This window comes from Salvelinus fontinalis, chromosome 10 (genome assembly GCF_029448725.1).
Source record: "Salvelinus fontinalis isolate EN_2023a chromosome 10, ASM2944872v1, whole genome shotgun sequence".
Classification (NCBI taxonomy): domain Eukaryota; kingdom Metazoa; phylum Chordata; class Actinopteri; order Salmoniformes; family Salmonidae; genus Salvelinus; species Salvelinus fontinalis.
In genome coordinates, this window is record NC_074674.1 from 37338080 (window position 1) to 37361841 (window position 23762).

Sequence of the window (23762 nt, forward strand, 5' to 3'; positions counted from 1 at the left end):
ATGGCTCCTAAGGAGGGAGGCAAAGGGGAACAGTCTGGTTTCAGTCACTGATAAAGAAGGACAAGCAAGGAATATGTCCCGAGTTCAGGTCAGATGAAGTGAGAAGGAACAGTCCTATCCCACACACATATACTTCCACACCCACGAAGGTTCTAGCAGGAGGCAGGGCCATGACTACACCAGTGAGAGGAACCAATTCAATTCCTGACTAGCAACAGAGATGTATTGGCTGTCTAGATGTGCAAGGAGTTGACTCCACCTAGTACGAGGGTATAATTATAGGTACTTGTGTAAACATGTTTTTGTCTTTGCAGCTGTATGACCCAGTGGGTGAATAAACTTGGTTTGAGCTTCTCCTAGTCATCCGTTTGAGTGTTTACTCTGTTTGGTCAGAACCTACAGTAACACTATTTAACCTAAACCACACCCATAGTGTGTAGTGCCAGTAGTTAGCTACATCACTACATGGCAAAAAAAGTAAGTAACTACTGAAAACAGTACCTAGATTTGAATTCAGTTCAACTACCGCCAAGCTAATGCAAAATGTAATTAAATTACTAGTTGAACTACATGTAGTTCACTCCTCAACACTGGAAGTGTGGCACGGCAGCCTTTCGGTAATGCCGTATTTGCCTAAATATCCGATATCTCACGTCAACTCGTTTGGAAATGGTAATTGGTCAATTCTTAACAGGTATTAGCATTTTCTGAATGGGAGTCGTGACAACCCCCCATTTGGTGACAAATCAAATATGTATTTTTGCGAGCGTTTTCATATTTTTTCCTGATAGAGTATGTGGGGAAGGGTTTTGTGTGTTGAAAGTAGACTTTACTCTCAGTACTCAGTTTCAAAAGTGAGGCCGTTCAGAGTGGACATTAGAAATGTCTAAAAGCTAAACACAGTGAGATGTGTTTGACATGTGTAAGGCATCAGGTAATAGGCTCTGACAGTACTGATGAGGCACTGACTGACACCGTCTTCTATCCTCTCTGCATTTTGAGCTGATATATTTAGATGAATCTAAAAGGTTATGGAAGTCTATCATTATTGTCGCTTATGAATTATTAAACGTGCAGCTGCCCATAATATTATGACGGGCATGGCAGGCTGAGGCGCTAGGCTAGGCAGCAGCGGTATCGGAAGGCTCACTGGCTGGCTTGCCATGCCACATGGTTAATGGCAAGCAGCATAGTGCCTTAAGGGTGCCAGCTTTCATCAGGGTAAGCAGATGACACAGTCTTGTTACTGAGCTGACAAACTGTCACGGCACTGTCAGCCCACGCAGTTACTGACTCCGTGCAGCTATGATCACCTTTAAACTGATGAGAACGGCCTTTGGGGAGGACGTGTGTGTGCGTATGTACGTGTGTGTGTGTGTATAGGCCACAAAAATGTCCTTGTTTAGTGTATCTCACTCCATTTGTATCTGTGTGCATCTGTCTTGTCTGTGTGTATCTATAACCATGACCTCAGCTTTACAACGATAATTCAAAACATTGTTTTACAGCATGTGTGCTACCGGTATTAATTTTTCTAAAGAGAGAGATGAATAATCATTATATCCTTCACAAGCATTCTTCAAAATCCACCTCAGCTACAACACAGAGTGCTTCCTTAGTTGCTGCAACACTGTTTTTATTCTAGTATGAAATAACATTTCAATTGCCGTTATGAACACTGATCAAGGTAAAGGTCACATTTATGAATGATAACTAGCACATTTCATCATTCCTACGAAAACAAAGGTCAGCCTGCTGACATTAACTGAATGCTGTGTTCAAGGGTTTCTAATGGTAGTGTGGACAAAGAGGACTTTAGTCATATTGGTCACAGTAGCTTTGGTGTTATTCTGCATCCCAGTATTTCACACCCTCGGGAGAAGTGGGTTATTCACAGCTCACTAGACAACACTCTTTGTATCTATTATCATAAACTGTTGCATTGTTCATTTTTAGAGGGAACAGATTGTTCACTGGCATCTAAAGTAAAACGCATATTGGTGGAGATTAAATCAGTTCTCATTTTCAGAAGTACTTATAGTTATTTCACAGTGTGAATTTCATTCTAACAATGGAAACAAACTTGTACAACTGGGTGGAAGTGGAAGCTACATTTGAAAAGTAGCTTCAATGGAAGTCAGTTAAAAATAATACATGTATTTTGTCCATTCTTCCTTCATAATCAAATCTCATGTTGATTTTAGAGAAACGTCATCTCTTAAAAACACCCAACATGGTGGACTAAAATGGGCGAAAATGAAAATCAATGGCTGAAATACAATATTACATATACTATACGTACAGTTATAGCAACTGTGATTGGGTACTGTGCATTGAGCCACTTTGAGTACAGCCCTGGAAATAAGTGGTATACTGAGTGTTCAGTAGATTTCACTCAGGGTCATCTGGGCTACCTTCAGATGCATCAGTCTAGAATAACAGGGCTTTATCAAAGATTTGGGCAAGCTCCAAACAATCCCGTCTGCTCTGTTCTGCAAGCTTAATGCGATCACGAGTGGGTCAACTGGAAAAGGATGTTACTCTAAAAACAGTTTGCCTTTAAAAAAAAACATTTTGCTATAGGTTTTACTGTAACCTTGGTAACTATTGGTACCTTGGTCGGTGTTGATGCGATACGGCATTCGCCTCACTCTTGAGAAGAGAGCTCTAATGGTTCAACCGTTTCTCATTCTCTTTGTGTAAAGTCAGCCATGCTTCTCCTTTGCTCTCAGGGGCTTGTGTAATGGCTGCAATGACACACCTCAGGGTTGTCCTTTCTCTCCGCTGGGTAGACATTCCATCCCTGACGCCCTTGCTGGGAGCTTACATGCTTCAACCTCGTCTTCCCACACACAGGCATGCAAACTAACCAACATGCACGCACACACATATGCACACACATACGCAGACACACACACACACACACACACACACACACACACACACACACACACACACACACACACACACACACACACACACACACACACACACACACACACACACACACACACACACACACACACACACACAACAGCCTCTGTATCCTGCTAACGTCTCAATGTTTGCCCAATAACAACACTCATGGCAGGCTTTTGTCTTTGTACAGTGTCCACCCAAGTGATTACCAGACAAAATGGCTCTGTTATATCTGTCCCCTCTATTCGTTTAAATGGCTGCCTCTGATGAGTGCCACCTCTGTTAGACCTGAGAACATCCTCTTTCAAGCTCAATAGCCAAATCTCCAAATATGAGAAGCTGCAGATTAAACACACCAATGTGCTTTCGATGGGTGCTTGAAATTTCACAGCCTACTAATTTTAATCCTACTATAGCACAGTCAGCATCCATTTATGAGAGGGAAAGATGCTGAAAGCGTACTTTCTGGAGGCTTTTGAAAAGTTTCCCACCTGATTGTCCCATGAGGAGCCAGAAATGTAGATCCCTGTACAATAATACAGTGGTTAGCATATCCTCCAGCTCATCCTCTATATGGCTGTTTTAGTGTTCATGGTAGATGATCATACTGCCCTTGTTAATGAAGTTCTGATACAGTGAGGGCACACAGGAATAGAACATTACGGACTTGTCCACAAATCTGTCAAAGAATCTGGACTCTTAGTGTGGTGTCAGAGAGCATCCCATACCATACTGTGCCATATCAAGTCCCTCTACCTCTACCCCTGTCCTTGAAGCCCCAGCGTTCCTGATGTATGTGTGTGCCCTGTACTGGAAGGGCAGTGGCAGTGATGAGGGCAGCTCACAGAGTACTCTTCTCCTGCCGTGTCCACTGACCCAGGGTCAGTAGGTTAATGACCAGCGCCACTGAAAGCCATCCCTCATTCTGTACCTGCCACTGGTCTGGGAGCAGCTCCCGTCCCCCTGTCACTGACCTTGTCACCCACCCCTGACAAATACTGTATCAAGCACATAGCTCCCAGAGGCTGTCTCAGTACCCAGCGACCACATAGCCCCAGCAGTCGATAGCATCACAGTCCTGTGCTTTGATCCCTATCTGGCCAACTTGGCTTTTTTCCTCCCTGCTTTTATTTCTCCCACCAACCTGCCCACTAAATCTAATCTCACTTGGCTTTGTTAAAATCTTTCAAAGTTGCGACTCGTCTTCTTGGATTTTTTTCTCGCTGGCTTCTTTCCTTTTTCAATTGATCCACTTCCCCTCTGGTGTCATAGCTCTTTATGCTAATGCCAATGGCCTGTTCATGCTAATGTATTCATTAGATTTACAGGACTTTTGATGATTTGCGGAGAGCGCAGTGAGGCAACGTGTCACGATCGTATAATGAATTAACGGACCAAGGCGCAGCGTACCTAGAGTTCCACATGTTTAATCAGATGAAACGCACAAAAAACAATAAACAGCAAACAAAACGTGACGTTCTGGAGTGCTCACAGGCAACTACACACAAACAAGATCCCACAAAAACCAGTGGGGAAATGGCTGCCTAAATATGATCCCCAATCAGAGACAACGATAAACAGCGGCCTCTGATTGGGAACCATACCAGGCCAACATAGAAATAAATGCACTAGATCACCCACCCTAGTCACACCCCGACCTAACCAAAATAGAGAATAAAAAGGCTCTCTATGATCAGGGCATGACACAACATTTTCTCTAGTGCTATTGACAATAAAATGGAATCCTAGGTGACGGTTAACGAACGGAATGGCACCCATTGTCTTGTCCCCATGTGTTAGTACACTACTAATTTTAATTGTTTATACAAATAAGCAGCATGCAAGCAAAAGTCTAAGCTATCTACTGTTGATACATCTACCTCTAGGGGGGCAGCCGAGTCTTGACCTTAAGAGAGAGCAAGCACTTCACTGGAATGTTAATGAAAACTTATCACAGACTTCTGAGTCACCCCTGAACTTTCACTTCACTTTCCCCACAGATGCATGTTCCTCCCACAGACACACACACACACACACACACACACACACACACACACACACACACACACACACACACACACACACACACACACACACACACACACACACACACACACACACACACACACACACACACACACACACACACACACACACACACACACACACACACAGTGCCAATTGTTTATTTCACAAAATCTCTCTTTCTCTCTCTCTCTTTCTATCTGTAGAGATGTCAGGTACTGGGGCAGACATATCTCAGGTGCATTGGAAGCAGCAGTGGTTGGAGAATGGGACTCTGTATTTCCACGTGTCCATGAGCACCTCTGAGCAGCTGATCCAGACCACCGTGCCTACGGCCCGGGAACCTGCTCACGTCCTGCACGAACACATGCACCTGCTTCACATCTCTGTTATGGTAAGAAACACATACAGTCGTGGCCAAAAGTTTTGAGAATGACACAAATATACATTTTCACAAAGTCTGCTGCTTCAGTGTCTTTAGATATTTTTGTCAGATGTTACAATGGAAAACTGAAGTATAATTACAAGCATTTCATAAGTGTCAAAGGCTTTTATTGAGAATTACATGAAGTTGATGCAAAGAGTCAATATTTGCAGTGTTGACCCTTCTTTTTCAAGACCTCTGCAATCCACCCTTGCATGCTGTCAATTATCTTCTGGGCCACATCCTGACTGATGGCAGCCCATTCTTGCATAATCAATGCTTGGAGTTTGTAAGAATTTGTGGGGTTTTGTTTGTCCACCCGCCTCTTGAGGATTGACCACAAGTTCTCAATGGGATTAAGGTCTGGGGAGTTTCCTGGACATGGACCCAAAATATTGATGTTTTGTTCCCCGAGCCACTTAGTTATCACTTTTGCCTCATGGCAAGGTGCTCCATCATGCTGGAAAAGGCATTGTTCGTCACCAAACTCTTCCTGGATGGTTGGGAGAAGTTGCTCTCGGAGGATGTGTTGGTACCATTCTTTATTCATGGCTGTGTTCTTAGGCAAAATTGTGAGTGAGCCTTGGCTGAGAAGCAACCCCACATATGAATGGTCTCAGGATGCTTTACTGTTGGCATGACACAGGACTGATGGTCGTGCTCACCTTGTCTTCTCCTGACAAGTTTTTTTCCGGATACCCCAAACAATCGGAAAGGGGATTCATCAGAGAAAATGACTTTACTCCAGTCCTCAGACGTCCAATCCCTGTACCTTTTTCAGAATATCAGTCTGTCCCTGATGTTTTTCCTGGAGAGAAGTGGCTTCTTTGCTGCCCTTCTTGACACCAGGCCATCCTCCAAAATTCTTCGCCTCACTGTGCGTGCAGATGCACTCACACCTGCCTGCTGCCATTCCTGAGCAAGCTCTGTACTCGTGGTGCCCCGATCCCGCAGATGAATCAACTTTAGGAGACGGTCCTGGCACTTGCTGGACTTTCTTGGGCACCCTGAAGCCTTCTTCACAACAATTGAACCGCTCTCCTTGAAGTTCTTGATAATCCAATAAATGGTTGATTTAAGTGCAATCTTACTGGGAGCAATATCCTTGCCTGTGAAGCCCTTTTTGTGCAAAGCAATGATGATGGCACGTGTTTCCTTGCAGGCAACCATGATTGACAGAGGAAGAACAATGATTCCAAGCACCACCCTCCTTTTGAAGCTTCCAGTCTGTTAATCAAACTCAATCATCATGACAGATCTCCAGCCGTGTCCTCGTCAACACTCACACCTGTGTTAACGAGAGAATCACTGACATGATGTCAGCTGGTGTAACGGCGATCCTCCTCCTCTCCATCTTCGGAAAAGGAGGAGTATTGAGGGAACCAAGGCGCAACGAAGTTTGAACACATATTTATTAAACAAGACGAAAAACGAACACGAACTACACTTGAAATGATACAAAATAACAAACGACGTAGACTGACCTAAACATGAGAACTTACATTGACACGAAGAACGCACGAAATGGAAACAGACTACATAAACCGAAACAGTCCCGTGTGGTACGAAATAACATACAGACACGGAAGACAATCACCCACAACGAACACTTTGACAACGCCTACCTAAATATGACTCTTAATTAGAGGAACGCCAAACACCTGCCTCTAATTAAGAGCCATACCAGGCAACCCAAAATCCACACAGAAACAGAAAACATAGAATGCCCACCCAACCTCACGTCCTGACCAACTAACACACATAACAACTAACATAAATAGGTCAGGAACGTGACATTACCCCCCCATAAGGTGCGAACTCCGGACGCACCAGCACAAAGTCTAGGGGAGGGTCTGGGTGGGCATCTAACCACGGTGGTGGCTCAGGCTCCGGGCGAGGTCCCCACCCCACCATAATCAATCCTAGCTTCCTCCCTCTAAGAATGTCCACCCTCTTTTTACCCCCACAAAATCCTCTTAATAACATCACTAATAGGGACAGCACCGGGACAGAGAGATAGATCAAGACAGAGGGATAGATAAGAATATAGAGGTAGATCAAGATAGAGAGGGAGATAATGATAGAGGGGCAACTCCGGACTGAAAGGCAGCTCCGGACAGAGAGACAGCTCTGGACTGATGGGCAGTTCTGGGTATCTAGCCGTTTCAGGCTGAAGGGCAGCTCATGGCTGACTGACGAATCTCGACGCTCATGGCTGGCTGACGGCTCTCGACGCTCATGGCTGGCTGACGGCTCTCGACGCTCATGGCTGGCTGACGGCTCTCGACGCTCATGGCTGGCTGACGGCTCTCGACGCTCATGGCAGGCTGACGGCTCTCGACGCTCATGGCAGGCTGACGGCTCTCGACGCTCATGGCTCTCTGACGGCTCTGGCTGCTCATGGCTCTCTGGCGGCTCTGGCAGATCCTGTCTGGTTGGCGGCTCTGGCAGATCCTGTCTGGTTGGTGGCTCTGGCAGATCCTGTCTGGTTGGCGGCTCTGGCAGATCCTGTCTGGTTGGCGGCTCTGGCAGATCCTGTCTGGTTGGCGGCTCTGGCAGATCCTGTCTGGTTGACGGCTCTGGCAGATCCTGTCTGGTTGGCGGCTCTGGCAGATCCTGTCTGGCTGACGGCTCTAGCGGCTCCTGTCTGGCTGACGGCTCTAGCGGCTCCTGTCTGGCTGACGGCTCTGTAGGCTCATGGCAGACGGGCGGCTTTGCAGGCTCATGGCAGACGGGCGGCTTTGCAGGCTCCTGGCAGACGGGCGGCTCAGACGGCGCTGGGGAGACGGATGGCTCAGACGGCGCTGGGGAGACGGATGGCTCAGACGGCGCTGGGGAGACGGATGGCTCAGACGGCGCTGGGGAGACGGATGGCTCTGGCCGGATACGGCGCACTGTAGACCTGGTGCGTGGTGCCGGAACTGGAGGCACCGGGCTAAGGATAAGCACCTTCCTACTAGTGCGGGGAGCAGGGACAGGGCACACTGTATTCTCAAAGCCCACTCTATACCTGATGCGAGGTACCGGCACTGGTGACACCGGGCTGAGGACAAGCACATCAGGATTAGTAGGGGGAGAATATACAGTGTGTTCAGGGCTCTGGAGACGCACAGGAGGCTTTGTGCGTGGTGCCGGAACTGGAGGCACCGGGCTAGATACACGCACTACAGGGAGAGTGCGTGGAGGAGGAACAGGGCTCAGGATACGCACTGGTAGCCTAGTGCGTAGTGTAGACACTGTAGGTACTAGGCTGGGGCGGGGAGGTGGCGCCGGAAATACCAGACCGTGGAGGCGTACTGGCACTCTTGAGCATTGAACCCGCCCAACCTTACCTGGTTGAATGCTCCCGGTCGCCCGACCAGTGCGGGGAGGTGGAATAACCCGCACCGGCCTATGTAGGCGAACCGGGGAAACCATGCGTAAGGCCGGTGCCATGTATGCCGGCCCGAGGAGACGCACTGGAGACCAGACGCGTTGAGCCGGCCTCATGACACCTGGCTCAATACCCAATCTAGCCCTACCAGTGCGGGGAGGTGGAATAACCCGCACTGGGCTATGCACTCGTACAGGAGACACCGTGCGCTCTACTGCGTAACACGGCGCCTGCCCGTACTCCCGCTCTCCACGGTAAGCCTGGGAAGTGGGCGCAGGTCTCCTACCTGCCCTTGGCCCACTACCTCCTAGCCCCCCCCCAAGAAATTTTTGGGAATTACTTACGGGCTTTTTGGGCTTCCGTGCCAGACGCGTTCCCTCATAGCTCCGGTTCCTCTCTCCGGTAGCCTCTGCTCTCCTCAGTGCCTCCAGCTGTTCCCATGGGAGGCGATCCCTACCAGCCAGGATCTCCTCCCAAGTGTAGCAACCCTTTCCGTCCAATACATCGTCCCATGTCCATTGCTCCTTCTTTTCCTGTCCCTTTCTCCGTTGACTCCGCTGCTTGGCTCTGGTATGGTGGGTGATTCTGTAACGGCGATCCTCCTCCTCTCCATCTTCGGAAAAGGAGGAGTATTGAGGGAACCAAGGCGCAACGAAGTTTGAACACATATTTATTAAACAAGACGAAAAACGAACACGAACTACACTTGAAATGATACAAAATAACAAACGACGTAGACTGACCTAAACATGAGAACTTACATTGACACGAAGAACGCACGAAATGGAAACAGACTACATAAACCGAAACAGTCCCGTGTGGTACGAAATAACATACAGACACGGAAGACAATCACCCACAACGAACACTTTGACAACGCCTACCTAAATATGACTCTTAATTAGAGGAACGCCAAACACCTGCCTCTAATTAAGAGCCATACCAGGCAACCCAAAATCCACACAGAAACAGAAAACATAGAATGCCCACCCAACCTCACGTCCTGACCAACTAACACACATAACAACTAACATAAATAGGTCAGGAACGTGACAGCTGGTCCTTTTGTGGCAGGGCTGAAATGCAGTGGAAATGTTTTTTGGGGAATTCAGTTCATTTGCATGGCAAAGAAGGACTTTGCAAATAATTGCAATTCATCTGATCCATCTTCATAACATTCTGAAGTATATGCAAATTGCCATCATACAAACTGAGGCAGCAGACTGTGAAAATTAATATTTGTGTCATTCTCAAAACCTTTGGCCACGACTGCACACACACATGCATGTTCACACGCACCCCCACACACATGCATGTTCACACGCACCCCCACACACAAACACACATCCTTTAACAACAGCTTTGTGATAGAAGCACCTACAGATGGGCACGCATTTCACACATCTCCTTTGTTCTTCTGGAAACATAAACATACCAACAAACCTTCTCAAACATGTGCACCTTTACACCTCTACTACCATATCCATCTGTTCACCTGCCTCTGCATGCTCCATAAGTTTCTACTGCTCTCCTATAGGTCGTTATCAATAAAATATCACAATACGGTGCAAAGTGTTCGATTTGGCTGCTGGGGGCAAGGAGATCCCCAGCTCTGCTAAAACTATTGACAACTTGGGGGCGTTTTCAAAGGATTGTTAAATAAATGTAACTATTTGGTTTTAATATCACCACCTCTTGAAGAGCATTCAGAACTACACTTTTCAGATTATTCCATGCAAAATAATTGTCAAATTTACCTCTATCATCAGAGTTATACAGAAATTAACTGCATGCTTTTCATGATCAGTAAACACGAATTTATCATATATTTTCAGACATGTGAAGGTAACCTATCCATTTGGCATGTAGCTAGCTAAGCAAACAACATGTGTCATTTAGCTTGCTTCCTAAGAGATTAGGTTTTTGGAAAAAGCTTGACATCGGCAAGTTCTCATCCTGGTAAAGTTGTCAGTCGGACTACTGTCATCATCACTATAGATAGCAAGCAAATATAGCCGTCTAGTTTACCCCCTTAAAGTTAGTCAATTTGGCATGGCATGGTCCGTCAACCAGCAAACTTGATTAAACACTCTTAAAAACAATGTTGAAAAGGGGGTCATGTTGGAGAAAAAAGTACATTAGGTCTACTTACCATTATGTTTAGCCAACTGTACAAAGTCTCTACTGGCAGCTTGTAAAGTACAGTATATGCACCCTTCTGCTGCTTGACAGGCAGAGCCCAAAAAGGATGGGAAATTAACCTTAACAACTCATACTGGTCAGGTATAGTTCACTTTTATTTTATATCACTCAAATAGACAATATTTAGAGATATTGTGAGGCTACCCTCCCATATCTGAAATGACATGATCAATTGATGTTTACTGATCATGAAAAGCATACAGTTAATTTCTGTATAATTCTGATGATAGAGGTTAATTTGACAATTGTTTTGCATGGAATAATCTGAAATGTGTAGTTGTGACTATGCTCTTCAAGAGGTGATGATATTACAACCAAATAGTTTAGATTTATCTAACAATCCCTTGAAAAAGGCACACAGTTGTCAATGGTTTTAGCGGCGCTGGGGATCTCCTTGTCGCCCAGCAGGCAAATGGAACACTCTGCACCTTATTGTGCCATTTTATTGATAACAACCTATACACCTACACACATCTCTCTTCTTTAATCCATTAGACACCTCTCCACTGGTATGTCCTTACAAGTATTCTCTCCATTCAACTATCTCCTCTCACATCTCTCCAGTCCCCTCTCTTCACTTCTCCACACTCTTTTTGCTCTCCTCTTTCTCACGTCTCACTCCTCTCTTTCTTTCTTATATTATCTCTTTTCCTTGCTCCAGACATCACTTCTCATCTCTCCAACTTAATCACCTCTCAATACATTCCTCTTTTCTCTGCCCCTTTTGACCCCTCTCTCTACCTCCACCCCATCCTCACATCTCTTCACATCCCCTTCTCTCTGCCTCTTTCTTTCTCTCTCTTTCCCCCTCTATCTTTCCTTATTTCTTTGCCTCTTGACTCGCTGTCCTCAGGGGAATTAGTGCTGGGCGATATGGCCAAAATATCATATCCCGGTATTGTAATAAGAAATTGACGGTATGACAGTATTTTATGTTTTTAAATGATACAATTTCTTAATTTGCTCTATAAGTAGTGCATGACCTCAGGGTGGCAACACATACATTCTAAGTGATTTAAATGGGTCTTTCTCCATTCTGATTGTTTTATACTGTTCAATTCAACTTCAACCCCATTCTTTTTTTAGCATTTTCATAAATTTCTGTATTTCCTGCACTCATTTGAGAAAATTCCCAACCTGCCATGTAGGGCTGCACGATATGGGCAAACAATCTAAACCTGATTTCGAACCAAATGTTGCAATAGCGATTTTACTTGTGATTTGGAGCAGAACACTTGGGTGAAATGTTGGAATCATGGAAATGGAATGATTATTCTAATTCGAAGGAAAATGCCAGGGAGGAATTATTGTGATTATTGTGAGGGTAAGAACCAAAGTGTTTTTTTAGGAACCAAAGTGTTGATAATTGTTTCCTAAGGGACCCTATAATCTTTGGCTACATTGACTGTTTAATCTTAGCTACTTCATGTAGCTAACATATTAATGCTTCTTGTATTCCTCTTTGATTTAGAAGGTACTGCTGCACAAACAACATGCTGATTTAGGTCTACACCATCACTGGTATTATCAGGCTGTATAACTAATTATGTTTGCTCTGACTCAGTACATTCATTAGCTAGCTACCTAGTGTTTAGCATTAGCGGCTAACAAGATTTAGGCCCAACTTGCAAAGAAAAGACAAACTAGCTGTTTTCAGATGTTAGCAACACAAACTAATAGTGTAATTTTAGAACACTACTGGATTTATATGAAGAAGCAAAGTGAAAACAGCATTGTTGTCATCAACATTGTTGCATGTGCTGCATTGACCACGCAGACTGAAGGCAAGTGTCTCGTGGTCTAGGAACAACAAAGAGCGAGAGCAGAGAGAGATGACTCAAGTAGCGAAGTAAACTATAAAAATGGACGTTAAACACGGCGTACCACATTTAACAAACCAAACATTCAAATACTGTTATAGAAGGTAAAGTAAAAACCCAAACCGGTCATTGCATCAATACCGGTATATGGTAAAATACGCTATACTGCCCATCCCTAAGGGGAATTGCTGCATCATGTGCATCATCCATCCATGCTGTTCGATGCAAATCTCTCACCCACCCTCAATGTGTCCCTCTGCTGACTAGCACTGTTTCAGGGCATAAGCATTAGCAGGCTCTGTTTTTAAATATCACTCCACTGAGTGACGAGCCAGAGGTCATTCCGGGCAAGCTGGTTGTGCGATCTAAAGTGGGTTCAAGCTCAGAGCAGACCTTATTTCATGCTTTCAGTTACCCCTCTTGGTTTTCTTTTGATACTTCCACTTGGACTTGATGTGAATGGTAGCATGTGTGTTTATCCGTGCGGAATCTCATCATCTGTGAAATTGGGGAAGGATATTGAATAGGAAGGAAGGGGATCAGGAAACACGGTGTATGCGTCTGGCCTCGGGGCCCAGGATGTCTCCTGGCTCTTTGCATCATTAAGTGTAATTCTGTCAGTTCTGTGACAGGTTCAAGTCTGAGTGCTCTATTCTTTTGACATTGAGCTGTTGGTTTCTCTCTCCCCCATTCCTCCTACATTCAGTCTCTCCATCACATACGTGGAAAGGATATCTTATTGGCATGGAACTCTGACAACCTTTTGAATTGTGCAGTTTATTCTGATTTGTTTAGATCATAATGTGTTCATATTATTGGAATTTCAATTGCTCTATTAATATATACATTACCGGTTTTAGAACACCTATTCATTCAAAGGTTTTTATGTATTTTTACTATTTTCTACATTGTAGAATAATAGTGAAGACATCAAAACTATGAAATAACATATGGAATCATGTAGGAACCACAAAAGTGTTAAACAAATCAAAATATTTTTTACATTTGAGATTCTTCAAATAGCCACCCTTTGCATTGATGACAGCTTTGCACACTCTTGGCATTCTTTCAACCAGCTTCATGGTAGTCACCTGGAAAGCATTTCAATTAACAGATGAAAAAAACGTCTTATGGAACAGCGCGGACTGTGAAGCAACACATGTATACATGATAACATACGCACTATATATACACATGGATTTAGTACTGTATATATGTGGTAGTGGTGGAGTAGGGGCCTGAGGGTGAATGTATTGTAATTTTGCTGGACCCCAGGAAGAGTAGCTGCTGCTTAGCTGCTCCATACAAATACAATGGGCCCTGCGTCGTCCGGGTTAGGGTTTGGCCGGGCCGTCATTGTAAATAAGAATTTGTTCTTAACTGACTTGCCTAGTTAAATAAAGGTTAAATCAAATATACAAAGATACAAAAAACACACCTCCAGGCTGTGTAAGGTCTATTTTACCAAGAAGGAGTGCTGCATCAACCCAATAATTATAATACACACAATAATTCACGTTTCTTGTTACTGCAGGATTATTTTCCTACCGTGAGAAACGGATCAAATTAAGATCCTGCATCTGTATAGAGTGCTAGCATTCAAATTAAGAAGCATTTTACCTTAAATAATGTGCAGTATGGAGCTCACAAAGGCACATTTACTGCCCCAAGGTAAGCATTACTTTCAGCAGACAAGATAAATGTATGATCTTATGTGCTAAATAAAATGCTCTTATGTTTTCAAAGTACACTTAGCTTTTCACCAACCATGACCCTACAGTGATCATAACTAAAATGTGTATATCCCTATTACCATATCATTAAAAACGTAGACATTCACTGTATGATCTTAACATTCAAATCAAATTACTATTTCAGCACAAAGACATATTTCTCCTTTTTTGAACTGCCTTGCCAAAAATAACACGAAACGCACAACTTAAAGTTCCTTTCAAAAAGTGTCGGGCATGCCATTAAACTCACTTAAGTAAGGAACAAGGACAAGCTTTCATTCTTCCACTCTAATTGGCTGACTTGTCAATCATGTGTAACAAGCGAAAGCACACCAGGATAATGATGATTTTATAGGTTACACTTAGACCTCTGTGTCTCAGATGATAGGCTGCTGCCAGCTGTACTAGCCTCGAGATTCAGATAATGAGCTTCCTCTTACTCATGATGAAGAACAAATACGGGAATTAAATATAGGTTGTGAAAATCGGTGACATGAGGGCCAAAAGGTAAATGTTTTGTTATTCAATGAAGAAAAATTTGAGTTGGATCAGGGGTCTGTGGCCATTAGCTGTGCTTCCCCACAGCTTCTCTCATTAGCCTCTCTTAACTTTTCCAGTTATTTGGAAATATTTGATTAGGGGAAAGTGTGCATGACACATGCATAAATTATGTCTTTAGGGAAATGGTCAAATGGATGTATACCTTTGAATTGGTATTCAGTATAGAAATGTGGTCGGGAGGGCTGTGTTTTCCATTGCTCTGTTTTAAGTGCTCATTGGCATATTTAAACCCATTGACTATCAATTCCAGGAAACTTTTCCGGCATTACGAAGAACTTTCCTTCTGCTGTTATGCTGGTCAACCAGAACCAGTCACACTAAGAGCCCCTAGCTTGATCAGTCCTGACTCAGACCCCCGTCATGACCTTCTATGCCCCTGACTCCCCCCCTGTCTGGCCTTGCTACATTACCGTGTCTGGTCCGAGACCGTCTGGTCGTAGGGGGTACATTAGCATGCGCCGGGCACTCGTCGGCTCCCCTTACATAAGCGTTTACAGCAGCTCCGCTCCCTGCATGGCTAATGTTGTGTCTGTTCCAGCAGCCTTGCCTGGAGGGCTTTATGTGACACCACTGATTCGAGCTCTCATCCTCAACGTCGAGTGATCAAACACTTGCGTTGAAGGTACCACATAGAAAGTATAATGGTGGTCAGCGAAGCTTTTGTTTTTCGCTGCTTTTTGGGTGGTTATCTTATGGCATTTGCTGACAGGTTTTAGAATAACTCACACTGGCCTATAGTTATAAAGCCTGAATAAGCCCATTGGAAATCAACCCACTACTGTGTTATTAACATGTAATAATAGCTTCGGAAGCGCCTTAGTTGTCTTAGCATAGGGACTGAGAAGAGGATGGCTTGCTTTGCACTCTCTTGTCATTACCATTGATCCATGCCGTTTACCAATAATTGGGCATTATGCTAACCCAGTTGCTCTGGTGGCCTACGTACTTATTGTGCAAAGGCTGTGGGAGATAATTGCCAAACCTTGCAGAGCAGCTAGAGCCAAGCTTACAATTCGGGCTCTCAAACAGAGAAGGAAATGGAAAAGAGGAAACAAAGGCATACTGTAGAATGTTATCCTCCTGCATCCTATCTGCCAGAGCCATTCATGCACAAGTCGGAATTAAATGGAATCGATAGTGATGAAGCAGTCTCTGACAGATCCTTTTACATTCCCCCTCAGAGCCAGAGAAGGAAGTGTGGCGCGTGGAATTATTAACACCTAGTGCTAACCACTTTGCCGCCACAAAAGAGTCACAGTGGCTGTTTGATCAGGCTTGCGAGATGTACTTCACCACGCATTAAACAAAACCACCCGGCAACCGAGAGAGAGAGAAAGAGAGAGAGAGAGAGAGAGAGAGAGAGAGAGAGAGAAAGCAATTTCCCTGCCTCACTGGAACCCCCATTCCCCCCCAGAACAGAATCCATCCATGTTTTAGGAATCTCAAGCTAAGATATAGGAGGACTAGGCACAGAGTGTGTGCATCTGTTTCTGGCACAGTAAGGATGGGAATGAAGTATAATACTCTGCAATACTATTGTCAAATTTCAAAGAGAAAAAAAACAATTTATTGTCAGCCATAGTAGTGGTAAGGTGGATATTTCTTACATAAATGACGACACGTTTGGGTTCACTTGGAGGACAAGTAGTATTTTAACTCAATGGGACACAATAACGGCTGGCAGCTACCAAGCCTTTCCTATGCCATGTAACGTAACATAATCTTCCCATTCTCTCAGATCTTGGCGTGAGTGCTGGGTGTACATATCTTGCAAAGCAGAAAGCAGAAATGTGAAATTCAGCCATTCGTAAACCATAAATATAGATATGTGTGAAATGCTACATAAATCATAAAGATAGATATGTGTGAAATGCTACATAAACCATAAAGATAGATATGTGTGAAATGCGACATAAACCACAAAGATAGATATGTGTGAACTGCTACATAAATCATAAAGATAGATATGTGTGAAATGCTACATAAATCATAAAGATAGATATGTGTGGAATGCTACATAAATCATGAAGATAGATATGTGTGAAATGCTACATAAATCATAAAGATAGATATGTGTGGAATGCTACATAAATCATAAAGATAGATTTTTGTGGAATGCTACATAAATCATAAAGATAGATATGTGTGGAATGCTACATAAATCATAAAGATAGATATGTGTGGAATGCTACATAAATCATAAATATAGATATGTGTGAAATGCTACATAAATCATAAAGATAGATATGTGTGGAATGCTACATAAGTCATAAAGATAGATATGTGTGGAATGCTACATAAATCAGAAAGATAGATATGTGTGGAATGCTACATAAATCATAAAGATAGATATGTGTGGAATGCTACATAAATCATAAAGATAGATATGTGTGGAATGCTACATACATCATAAAGATAGATATGTGTGGAATGCTACATAAATCATAAAGATAGATATGTGTGAAATGCTACATAAATCATAAAGATAGATATGTGTGAAATGCTACATAAATCATAAAGATAGATATGTGTGGAATGCTACATAAACCATAAAGATAGATATGTGTGAAATGCTACATAAACCATAAAGATAGATATGTGTGGAATGCTACATAAACCATAAAGATAGATATGTGTGAAATGCTACATAAACCATAAAGATAGATATGTGTGGAATGCTACATAAATCATAAAGATAAATATGTGTGGAATGCTACATAAATCATAAAGATAGATATGTGTGAAATGCTACATAAATCATAAAGATAGATATGTGTGGAATGCTACATAAGTCATAAAGATAGATATGTGTGGAATGCTACATAAATCAGAAAGATAGATATGTGTGGAATGCTACATAAATCATAAAGATAGATATGTGTGGAATGCTACATAAATCATAAAGATAGATATGTGTGGAATGCTACATACATCATAAAGATAGATATGTGTGGAATGCTACATAAATCATAAAGATAGATATGTGTGAAATGCTACATAAATCATAAAGATAGATATGTGTGAAATGCTACATAAATCATAAAGATAGATATGTGTGGAATGCTACATAAACCATAAAGATAGATATGTGTGAAATGCTACATAAACCATAAAGATAGATATGTGTGGAATGCTACATAAACCATAAAGATAGATATGTGTGAAATGCTACATAAACCATAAAGATAGATATGTGTGGAATGCTACATAAATCATAAAGATAAATATGTGTGGAATGCTACATAAATCATAAAGATAGATATGTGTGAAATGCTACATAAATCATAAAGATAGATATGTGTGGAATGCTACATAAACCATAAAGATAGATATGTGTGGAATGCTACATAAATCATAAAGATAGATATGTGTGGAATGCTACATAAACCATAAAGATAGATATGTGTGGAATGCTACATAAATCATAAAGATAGATATGTGTGGAATGCTACATAAATCATAAAGATAGATATGTGTGGAATGCTACATAAATCATAAAGATAGATATGTGTGGAATGCTACATAAATCATAAAGATAGATATGTGTGGAATGCTACATAAATCATAAAGATAGATATGTGTGAAATGCTACATAAATCATAAAGATAGATATGTGTGGAATGCTACATAAACCATAAAGATAGATACAGTATGTGTAAAATGCTACATAAACCATAAAGATAGATACAGTATGTGTGAAATGCTACATAAACCATAAAGATAGATACAGTATGTGTGAAATGCTACATAAACCATAAAGATAGATACAGTATGTGTGAAATGCTACATAAACCATAAAGATAGATACAGTATGTGTGAAATGCTACATAAACCATAAAGATAGATACAGTATGTGTGAAATGCTACCTTTTAGACAAGCACTAAAGACAATGAATAATCTATCGTTTAGAACCATGAACCTATTCATTTTCACACCACTGCACCCATTACTAGGCTCATTCATTCCCATTACGTTTGCGGTGTAAAGGTATAGGAATAGTATCCTTATCATCGCTCTCCTGCCAGATATGCATAGAGGGGCAGTGCACACTACACACTAGGAGCCACCACTTTATAATGAACAAGTCAGTGGTTATGGATGGTCAGAGAGTGGAGGGTCACTGAGGCACATAGAGCTCACAGGTCCCTACACACACAGCGTCCGCCCGTAATTGCGGCTCTACCGGAATCAAATTAATTTCCTAGGCTGGTACAGGCTGACATAATGTAGCTGCTCTGGGCACAGACACATTTAATTATAACATTTAACTCAGAGTGAGTTACATTTTAATTGTTCCCTGTTTAATTGTTCTGGCCACCTTTCGGTTCCTTTAATTTTACAAATGTGCATGTTATAGAGCCATGAATACAGTATCAATTCTAATTAAAACACACACAGTACCCAGCAGCTGAAGGAGACCGGGGTGGGACGTTCTAGAAGGAAAAGTTATTAGGAAAGTGATTTACTCAGAGGAGATAATTGTACTTCAGACCTCTGCCTAAAGTTTATCTTCATCATCTCACTGAATGAATATGCATAAAGTATCTCTTGTTCACAGTCTCTGACTTCCGATATGTCTATAACTGGGCCAATCATTCAAATTAGGTGGTTCTTTCATTCAACGTTTGTCATTTAATGACTTGTTAGCAACCAAGTTTGTGTTGTAGATGGATGGAATTAAGATGGTCATTTTAGGGTTTGTCTTTTAATCAGGAGCATGAAGGCAACAGTACCAGTCATTGAAGTTGGAATGGTATCAATACTGCAGCCAATGCCAAGTTGTTGTGTGCCATTGGTCAGAGTGAGAGCCAATGGTGAGAGTCAATGGTGGCAAGCTCAAGCTCTGCAGTCAATAAAGGCATCGTTTGCTTCCACACTTTTGTTTACACTCTGGTAGTGTTTGATTACAAGCTTTGCTTGGATCTTGACAGGAACAGATGACAGGACAGTGAGAACGAAATGACTTGTTGTGGAATAGGGAGAGAGGAGAGAGCTAGCACATGGAGTCAGCCACTGAAGGAGACATTTAAATTACACTATGCCAAATAAACATATTAATGTAGTTCACTTTGGCAGTGCCTTCTGTTCCTACAGCACAATATTGACAGTATCTGTGCTCGCTCGCAGCCAAAGCAGGAATTGTTTGGGGTCACAGTCAGAATTGCAATGTCTATTCCTATTCTCTCTAACGTCTCTCTTGGACAGATTCAAATGACACTGCTTGGTGAGAAACTACTATCTATCTCTCTCTCTCTCTCTCTCTCTCTCTCTCTCTCTCTCTCTCTCTCTCTCTCTCTCTCTCTCTCTCTCTCTCTCTCTCTCTCTCTCTCTCTCTCTCTCTCTCTCTCTCTCTCTCTCTCTCTCTCTCTCTCTCTCTCTCTCTCTCTCTCTCTCTCTCTCTCTCTCTCGCTTTCCTCACTTGAAATAATGTTGTATATTGAGAGCAAAGGGAAAGGAATACATATCCCCCTGACATCATTACAGGGAAATACAGTGGTGGTATTTCAGCGGACACCGTGATAGGCTAATGTTAGTGAATTTATCAAATGTCAAGCCTGTATAAGCCTATGAGGCGATTAGATTCAGTTGGTGATTTACTCAGTGCTGGGAGGGAAGTAAGGGTTGATCACAATTCCAAAGACAAATGGGCGTTCCTAACAACAAGACACACATCACGCCATGTCACCAGCATTGCCTCTACAGCCGTTTAAACAAGCATTTCTCTACACCCGCAATAACATCTGCTAAATATGTGTATGTGAACAATAGACAATAGATTTTTGCTCTCCCGGGGACATTTATAAGCATATATCACTCTCATTCTGTGATAAATAGCAAAATATAAACATGAAATGCCATGCTCACATATACTGTACAACATAAATGCCAATAGCATTATCAAAAAGGGGCAGTGGAAACTTGCTATTTACAGTATATTTCCCCTTGGATATTTACAACTGCTGTAGAGTGACGTATTCAGTGCTTCATAGATCATTGGGTACAATACCATACCGAAGAGGCTAGATTTCACAAGCTTTGAAGATTTCTATAGGTGCTTTGTTTTCTTGAACAGGGCATTTTAGTGTATGTGATTACAGAGTACAATTCCCTTGCTTAAAAGCTGACAAACTTTAACTGAAACACAAGTAAGATTTTTGCACGACAGCCAAAATCTGAATGTGAATAGATCTCCCTTTTTAATGTTCAAAGTAAAAAATAAAGCAGTAGACATTCTGCTGAAATATAAAGAGCAGTGTCACTTTTCTACCTAATCCACATAAATGTATCATCATTCCCCATGCTGCCTTTCAGTGGTGATCAATGTTTAAAACTTTGCCAGCGTATTTTTTATGCTAGCGCTGCGACACAGCAAAGTGTGTTCCTCTGTCTTTCCACTGTGCTGAGCAGCTAGGTTGTCTCCGTGTCTCCGATTCCAATGACTGGAGACATTTTGACAGTGTCACTATGCCATTAGAGAGAAAGCGAGAGATTCTTTCAGAAAGCACTTTCATTACCTGGTTAAAGCATACTGCTCCAGACAAAGTAAGGAAATGAGAAATAAGCCATCTGCTATTTCCTCCTTTGTAAGATAAGCCTTTTTCCGTTGCTCATACTCAAAGCTCACATTTGTCATTGGTCTGATGTCTTAGTTCAAATTGAGCGCAAACAGAATATTATATATATATATATATATTTTTATTTTTATTTTTTAAATTTTATCCCCTTTTCCCCCCAATTTTCGTGGTATCCAATCGCTAGTAATTACTATCTTGTCTCATCGCTACAACTCCCGTACGGGCTCGGGAGAGACGAAGGTCGAAAGCCATGCTTCCTCCGAAGCACAACCCAACCAAGCCGCACTGCTTCTTAACACAGCGCGCCTCCAACCCGGAAGCCAGCCGCACCAATGTGTCGGAGGAAAGACCGTGCACCTGGCCCCCTCGGTTAGCTCGCACTGCGCCCGGCCCGCCACAGGAGTCGCTGGAGCGCGATGAGACAAGGATATCCCTACCGATCAAACCCTCCCTAACCCGGACGACGCTAGGCCAATTTTGCGTCGCCCCACGGACCTCCCGGTCGCGGCCGGCTGCGACAGAGCCTGGGCGCGAACCCAGAGACTCTGGTGGCGCAGCTGGCGCTGCGATGCAGTGCCCTAGACCACTGCGCCACCCGGGAGGCCAGAATATTCTAATTTAAACCAATATTATGAAAACTGGTATCTGGTAAACTGGTAATTTAGGTCATGGGAGGTAGCAGTTACTTTGAACAACCTTGCATGAGACATTGGAAGTGCTCTGTTTTGTGGGTTATCTTTTTCTGAAGCAGGAAGCATAATCAAAGCAGTGTCAAACAGTATCATCATAGCTGTATCCTTTTCATATGCATATATGAGGCCACAGATACCAGTGGGACAGGTGTAACTGCCTAATTACCCATAATTAGCCTGCAATGAGGACACGAGGAGCTGCCTGCCTCCAGTCAGTGCTCTCTCTCTCTACCCAGCAAGCAGCGCCATATGTGGGGAGGACAGGGGGACCTGCAGGGCCTAGTGCTCTGGGTACCAGGTAATAATGGTAATAGTACCAGGGGCTCTGTTAGAAGGAGGGCCTGGCAGGGTTCCCATGCACTGTGCCTCCACTGCATTCCCTGTCCAAGCTCAAAGCAGGGCCTCCAACACACGTACAGGTGCTGTGGAGCCACTTCAAGGGCTGTTGCTGTGGTGATGTTAGTTCAGCTACTGCTCCAGGGCTGTACTCTGTGTTCTCACAAGGACAGGGGATATAGAGAGAAGAAGGTGACTTTCAATGGCATTGAAACCAGTGTAATGCTAGCTACTCACTGTTAGCCATAAATAGTCGCTAAAAGTAATGGTAGCACTGTAGATTCAAAGCTAGGACTACCTGGTAGCATCTACTTGATTAACCTCATCAGAAGTAATGTACGCAGGGGATGTAAAATGGTGTATTCTGTCTCGCTTTAACGAGGCATTTCAACATGAAGTCACGCACTAGGTTAAAAAAAAGCACAAAATCCAATTTTTGGGGCCGCAAACTTTGTTGAAGCCTTTCACTTTGTATTCTCAATTCAAATCCAGAGTTTTTCTCACCATGAGTTATTAACTTTGCACAAGGCTTAAGGTGCTTTTAAAAAACAGCCCCCTGTGGCCCACTATGTTATTTTTAATTGACCTCCTTTAATGCACAACACATGATATTCCTCCCTCTCTGCATGCCTCTTCCTGTACTCCCCAGAGAGGGCGTGTGTGGATATCTAAAGTAAAGAGCTTATATATTAGACATATCTATGGGGCAAATTAATATTTTACTGGATCATTGTGGGGGATGAAATATTCATGTTTGACTTAAGCAGGAGGGAATTTGATGCGCCACTTTAATATCCACTATTATCAGATACACAAGACATCGGACAGACATGAAAATTACGTTTTTCCTTTTTCATACATCAGTTGTAGACCGTCGGATCCCATGCTGCCTAGAATTGAAACCTTTGGTGTTTCATTACTAGTCATTCCCTCACACAGATATTGTAAGTGTACTTAGCATACACCTATATAACAGCACTGTGTTGTTTTAAGAGACACTTATAGAAGGACTACATGGGAGATGTACCATGTTTATTATAGGAGTGGATTTACAATGGGAAGGCTGTGGTTATGGAGGAGGTAGCTTTACGTGTCCCTTAG

At 42.9% G+C, this 23762-nt stretch overlaps 1 protein-coding gene across 2 annotated transcripts in view; it reads left to right on the top strand.

Annotated features, from left to right (window-relative positions):
* The window catches only part of LOC129864123 (astrotactin-2-like), a 485619-nt gene that overhangs the window by 79637 nt on the left and 382220 nt on the right, over positions 1 to 23762 (top strand). For both annotated transcript variants that reach the window (XM_055936744.1, XM_055936743.1), the window contains exon 2: positions 5151 to 5338. In XM_055936744.1, coding sequence (XP_055792719.1) covers positions 5151 to 5338 — 188 coding nt within the window. The remainder of the gene's footprint in view (positions 1 to 5150; positions 5339 to 23762) is intronic.